The following is a 6,879-nucleotide window of genomic DNA, read 5'->3' as shown; positions in this document are numbered from 1 at the left end:
GTTAAAATTGCCGCTAGGTATCTATTACAAAGGATGATTATTACAGTGGACTCTGGTCTGTCAATACAACATCTGGTCTTAGTGAAAAAAAACTGTAAATTTTATTTTTATACCCATTAAAACTCACGAATTAAACTCAAGAAAATAAAATGAAATAAAGACTGATTTGAATACAAGGCAATAGCTAACATATTTCATAATAAAGTTACAAGACGGATAATTAATAACAGTTTTAGGAAAAGAAACATAAATGGAAGAAAAAATCTTATTCCAACGTATTCATAATACAATTTTTCCCCTCAAAAGTCAGTCATCAAATATAGAAACAGGATAAAAATAAATGCAGGGAAAAAACTATACTGAAAGATTGTCCTGATTGCAAAAATACATTCCTATTCAGATTTATTTTTTTTTTATTTACAGTTATTTATTATTCATGATTAGCCATTTTCGTTATGTAAAAAAGAAAAAAAAAACTGGATGGAATAAAAAAAAATAATTACCTGAAAAAAAATTATTTGTTTTGTTCATGGATGTAACATATGTTGAATTACAAGATAACTACTGCAATTAAACACTTTATTTTATGTCATATATAAATTATTTGAGTAATTGGTCAGATATAATTCTAGACTGAATGTTCCCTACGGCAGTTTTCCTGTCATATAAAATGGATAAACCATGCAGGAGTAACAGTGTTACAGCGGATGAAGAAAACCTGTGTACCATCCAACTATAAAATGAAGACAATGGCGGTAACATTTTTATTACACCTTCAAATGTGCATACATTATTAAAAAAAATTAGTTATATATTTTAAGTTAAAGAACAAGCACAGTTCTACTATATTTTGTACCCGTTTTAGGTCTTTGCTCTGATGTTGATTGTTCTCTTGGTTCAGTTGTCTGGAGTTAACGGATGTAGTTGTGCGTTTACAGAATCTCATACTACATACTGCAATTCTGAGTACGGTAAGTACATCTCTCTCTCTCTCTGAATATTATCCCTGAATTTTGCACTTAATTAAGAAAAAAGAGAGAACCTGATATTTATGGATTTATCTATTCGCACAGACATGTAATGCATTAACAAGTGTAATGGTTACTATCTTAGAAATTGGGATTGTGATCATTTTGTTCATTTTGCTTAGTTTTACTTTGACATTTTTTTCAGCTGTTCGGGGTAAAGTTACCAAACTAACTTATGGAGATGGATTTATAGGGATAGATGCAGAAAGAATCTATGAAGTGGAAATATCGAAAGTTTATAAAGGCGTAAGTAGTTCCCTATAACCCCTCATGAAAAGTGGGAGGGTATATAGTAATCGGGATGTCCCTCCGTCTGTCTGTCTGTACGTCCGTCCGTCTGTTACGCTTTAGGGTTTCCATTTCTTATCCGCAACTCCTCTTATACCACGAAATGTAATTTGATGAAACTTTTAGAGATACTTTATTACAGTGTCGTTGTGCACTTTCTATTTTACTCTTTAATCGGAGGATATTTCGGGTTTCCCATTGCAAATTTTGCCACTGCTACTACATTGTCTATAATATTGAAGGGTACCCATCTCTTTTCCGCAACTTCTCCTACACCGCTGAGTAAAACTTTCGCATATTCTTTAAAACATAATGCCATTGTATATCTCCTATTTTTTTTTTTTGATCTGACACTTATTTCGAGTCTTCCAGATAAAAACATGGACTTTGCCATTACAATCATACGGGAGGCATCATTTAGTGAGCTCATTGCTCATAGTACCTCTAGTTAGTGCTTAATATGTAGTAGAGTATATATTTGATGTCTTGAATGTTCTTAAAGCGCTCTAGTTCCAATACTGTGGAATCATACAAATTCATGAAGCCCAATTTTCGTTACTCGCTTAGATTGCACAGGTTCATGGTGACGTAATTTCATGCATTCGCTTATACGTACAAAAAGAGATATGACTAAGAAACCGAAATTTATTAATTCGTAGATAAATTTAAATTCGTGGATGTAGGGTACCAACAAAATCCACGAAAATTGAACTTGTACGAAAATTTATGATTACATAGTTTGTATTGTGAAAAGTATATAAAGTGAATTCTTATCATCTTTTTCAAATGTTTATTATAAGAATATAAATGAAGAAAAGGGAGGAACAGTGCAAATTCGAACGGCAGGATCTGGTTCTATGTGTGGTGTAGGACTAACATTAAATAAAGAGTATCTTATCAACGGTAAGACAACCAAATATTTTACAAGATTTTGATAGTTACTGACTTTAAATAACTTCAAATTTTTCTGTGGTTTCAATGTCGTGTAGTAAGAGAGAGAGAGAGAGAGAGAGAGAGAGAGAGATCTACGTAGTCAAAATAATATATAATGTATATCCAGCGAGAAGCGATTTGTGCATTTTACCCCTTTTCCTGCATATATTATCAAACAAATATTCAGAGAATTTTATTTTACATACACGCCGTGGTAAATATAGCAGGCATGTCAGCAATAAGTAGTAACGCAAAGAGTTAAATTTTCGAAATTTATTTATTTATTAGATCTTTCCACATTTTTGTGGCAAGACCCATTGAAATTCTTCTGATTATTTTTTCCCTCAAGTGTGTTTTTTGAGTTTCAAGAATTATGGATAAAAGTTATGCTTAATGACCATGTAATCATTAAAATATATTTGCACTTGACCTTGCGTATATGAACGTTGACCCCTCAAGGAGTTATTACACCTTTTGCAATAACAACTTGTTTTCGCTACTCCTCCGAAACCGTAAACCGTTTAGGTACCCATACTTCATTATAGTCTTTGACTATCGGTAATTCAGTGAACCCGCTGACTGTTTGAGTGCAAAAGGATTTATCAACCCCATAAAGTAGTTATAATGTCCCTGAATTTTTTGAAGTTTACGAGAAATTACACATTTTCAAACGAAAAGCCATGGAGAAATAACATAACGGCATTAGATTTTTTTTTTACCTAAGACCTTGAAGTTTATATCAAGATCAAGGGTTAATATCATTGCTAGTATGAGGAAATAATTTTTTATAGCTCATTTGTCTTTCAGTATAAATCATATATAATATTTATAGATATTTTCAAATATTTCATACTCATCCCATTAAATTGACCTTTTCAAAAAGTTTTCAAAAGTTAGTGTCCCTTTTACTAGAAACATTGTTATCACTTCTGCACCAAAACCGTAACCCACAGAGACGCCCAACCTTCACAACTGTCTTTAAGGTCCTAACACACAACTTCTATTAGTTCAGTGTGAAAGGATCTGATGACCCTGATATGAATTATTGCCCTTTTACAATTTTGCACTTACAATGTACTATAAAATTTCTTACTTAGAAACTAAAAGTTGTATAACAATGGTATCAATTGCAATGTGACCCTTAACCATGATAATTTATTCCAGGTCAAATGTCAAGGTCATTTTCATATTTTTTTTAAATTTGGTTTTTCCATCCATTTCTGGTCTTTTCCATGAAATTTAATTTTTAAAGAGTTTAATATCAAACGAAATTGAAATTATAAGACGTTGGGTAGAACTTAGTCTGCTTAGCATATTTGAGTCTACTATATTGTTTATAAGAGTAAAACATTATAACAAGATGATTAATTTTTCAGTTTTGCTTATTTCTGCCTTGCTCACGAGATATGTGTTTTTCCATAGGTTATTTTTATAAAGGACAAATGAGGATTAACCTGTGTGACATGATGTTCTTTTCCCCTGTCGATGGCACAAATGCAAATTTCCCGACAATTTCTGACGAAGATTGTAAATGCAAAGTAAGACTGGTATCATCGTCGCAAACGACGGTCAAAATGTTCGCTCCTCTCCCATAGAGAGAGTTATATGCGGACTCGGGACCGTGGCTTGGGTCGATGGACTGGCATAGCGTTTTAACTAAAATGAAATGCACATGATTCTGATATAAAGTCTATTTTTTTTTAAAAAGAAAAGATATTTTCAGTTTTCAGAATCAGAGTGTTTACATATTGTAGATTGAAAATATACTGGTACCTGTAGGCGTACAGAAACCCAAAATGGTGTGCGGTGTAGGAAATAGGGTCCGTTGTTCGTCAGATTCTGGCTCTCCAGGTGAACTGGCGGAATGTAAATATAGCAGCGATAAGGATGATTGTGATTGGGACTGCTAGAAATCAAGTACAGTTCAATAAAATTTTAATTGACCATTCCTTTTTCTTTCTAGATATGTAAAATTACTTAATTACAATATATAACACAAGTGTAAAATATTAAACCATCAAAACTAATTTACACTTCTTTTTATGATTTATTTGCTGTACAGTACTCCAGGTGTTAATTTCTCCTTTACTGCTTTTAATATTTTAAAGGCAACCTTTTTAAAGAACTTTTTAAAGACTATAAAAGAAAACAATAATGATATTGACTTGCAAAAAATGAAAATTGGTGCATAAGGACAGATGATACAATGCAAGGTTTATGTAAATATAACAATTGTAGTCTTGTTCAAAGAGTTAAACGCCATAGTTTTTCATTTTTTATTCAAAGTTTCAGAAAAAAAAAATCGGATTTAGGTTGATGAAAAGTTGTATGGAATACATATGTAATTAGAAGAGATATAGAAAGGTTGAATTTGATCATCAAAGAAAATTTACAATTTCTTAATCTACTGGAAATTATTTATTTGTAACAGGTCCAAAAATATATAACAATTCAGACACCCAATTTAATTTTTGTTTGTGTAATATGTCCTTAAATATTTCAATCTCAAGGTCCGTTTGAAAATTGAGTCAATTAAATAATGGTTTTATAAATCATACCACTGGCTAAAAAGCGGATATAAACGTCCAGCACAAAGAGAACCAAACTCTTCATCTTCACACAGAACTATACCGGTATGATACTCTAAATCATGAAAATGCATAAACCTTGAGAGAGGTTAGATTGACAAACATAATAATTTGTTTTCAATTATATTCGACCTATGAACTCGTTAATGTGATAGATCCGAAGATAATTTCCACTGCCTACAGGTGCATGTGGCATTTGAGGACAAGCTGTAGCATGGATCCGTTCATACCTCCCCGATAGACAGGAATGAGTTATCATTGACTCGGAGATGTCAGACCCATACAGTTTTCCATTTAATGTTACATAACCTGCTTGCGAGACCAGTTGGAGAAACAGATGTTCTATAAATCACTGTTTCATCGGTAATAGACAGGTTAAAGTATAATTATATGATTATTAAATATCTAGAGAGATGGATCAGTTATTTCAAAAAGGCTTTTGGGCATTTAGAATTTTGAAATTTCCAAAAACTTAGTTATACATATTCCATTAAATTTTATAATAAAATAATTCTCGACTTGCAACTGTAAGTCAGCTACAGTGCGTGCATCATCATCATCATCAGTGCCACATCTGTCTAACATTTTAAAGTGCATCGTGGCAAGTACTTAACAATGGATAGTATATATAATGAAAATAACGTTTTATTTGGTATCCAAAATAATGACTGAAGGACTCTTATTTTTTTGTGCGTTTATCTTGAAATGTTTTTGAAAATTTAAACAACACAAAAAATGAAAGATAATTGAACAGGAAATAAATCGAACAGAAGGGATTGTTTACAAATATTGCCTTTCGTTTCTTTTAACATATTTCCTTGCGAGTTAATTTCACATTGTATTGATCAAATACCTTTTGATGATAATTAACCCAATACACTTAAGATTGATATATGACATCCTTAAGGTATTTCCACCCTCCTTTGATGTCATATGTTTTCGCAATTTAAATTTATGCTGAGTAGAACTATAATATTTATAAGAATGCTTTTCATTAAATGTAATGATAAATATTGTTAAGTAATTTTTTTAAAAAAATGTTTATTTTCTCTTTTTAATCAATTATTCAATCTTTAAAAATGTTGACAAGGGCAATAACTCCTTCTCATGTATCTTCATTCAGGCATTTTCTTTATTGTACATCTTGTACATCTTATTTAAAATAGTTTCCCCGGTATTTACAATTCAAAAGTATTTTAGAAGTAGCAAGTATTTTGGAACTTTCAGCATCATAATTATGCATTTGAACCAGTTTTTACATAATTTTTATTATAATGTTTAGAAAAAAAATGTTCAGTTTTTTATGTTGATATACATTTCTGTTTATTTATGTCTCCTGTCGTAAATAATATGGTGATCGATACATTTTTTGCAATAATTAGTAAATTTAAACTATATTAAATGAAAATAAATGCAGTTTTTGAACATTGAACCATTAAAATTGTGAGGGTGGAAAAACCTTAAAATGATTTTAATAATATGTATTAATGGACACAACATGATTAAAAGACATTAGTAAACTTTCGAACATAACTACAATCTGTAAACAAGGTTGAAATATTCTTTGCAGTAGTATGTGATATCATTGTGCGCGAGTATGCAGAATCATCATTTTTTTTAAAAATGACTAAACTGACAAAGTTATCTCTCTTCTTCTGTTGTACATTTAAATACCTTTACTATGAAATGAAATCATACCAGATTAAAAGTCCATAAAACAATTATATCCATTAAATATATTTTGTAATTCAATGTCCAGTCATATTTGTTCTTCGTGCATAAAAAAAATTACTTATGCCTTAGAGCTAAATATTTTGATTCATTATGTTTGTTATTCATTACCTGTTCTAATTTTTAAAAATGTTTTGAAGTGTTTTGAATTGGCCCTGTGCTCGTTTCATAAAACAAGGAATGACAAAAGGGTAGAACCACAGGTATGCCACAGTATAAAACATGTGATATGTTCCTTAAGCCCCAATCACACTGTCATGATTTTAGATCACGGTAAGCTACGATTTAGGGATCCGTAAATATTCTTAGAC

At 31.0% G+C, this 6,879-nt stretch overlaps 1 protein-coding gene across 2 annotated transcripts; it reads left to right on the top strand.

Annotated features, from left to right (window-relative positions):
- Positions 1–657: 657 nt before the first annotated feature.
- LOC134242380 (metalloproteinase inhibitor 3-like) lies at positions 658–4,195 on the top strand. 2 transcript variants are annotated; one of them, XM_062724448.1, is made up of 6 exons: positions 658–755; positions 866–971; positions 1,174–1,274; positions 2,117–2,219; positions 3,672–3,787; positions 4,004–4,195. In XM_062724448.1, exons 1-6 carry the CDS (start codon positions 708–710, stop codon positions 4,157–4,159), a joined length of 630 nt encoding a protein of 209 aa, XP_062580432.1. In that variant the 5' UTR covers positions 658–707; the 3' UTR covers positions 4,160–4,195. The 2 variants fall into 2 exon arrangements, with proteins under 2 accessions (XP_062580432.1, XP_062580433.1); XM_062724449.1 differs by having other exon boundaries at positions 1,174–1,278; positions 2,130–2,219.
- The last annotated feature ends 2,684 nt before the right edge of the window (positions 4,196–6,879 follow it).

Source organism: Saccostrea cucullata, unplaced genomic scaffold, assembly GCF_032062105.1.
Source record: "Saccostrea cucullata isolate Sc308-1 unplaced genomic scaffold, CSIRO_AGI_Scuc_v1 ctg268, whole genome shotgun sequence".
Classification (NCBI taxonomy): Eukaryota; Metazoa; Mollusca; class Bivalvia; order Ostreida; family Ostreidae; genus Saccostrea; species Saccostrea cuccullata.
The sequence above is the reverse complement of the archived record's forward strand: the minus strand, read 5'-3'. Positions and strand labels throughout refer to the sequence as shown.

What these genes read in the sequence shown, in the direction of transcription:
- LOC134242380 (XM_062724448.1), top strand. Translation starts at nt 708, where the DNA reads ATGAAGAAAACCTGTGTACCATCCAACTATAAAATGAAGACAATGGCG. An exon ending in ATAAAATGAAGACAATGGCG is followed by an intron (nt 756 to 865) that starts GTAACATTTTTA and finishes TACCCGTTTTAG; the next exon opens with GTCTTTGCTCTGATGTTGAT. An exon ending in TATCGAAAGTTTATAAAGGC is followed by an intron (nt 1,275 to 2,116) that starts GTAAGTAGTTCC and finishes GTTTATTATAAG; the next exon opens with AATATAAATGAAGAAAAGGG.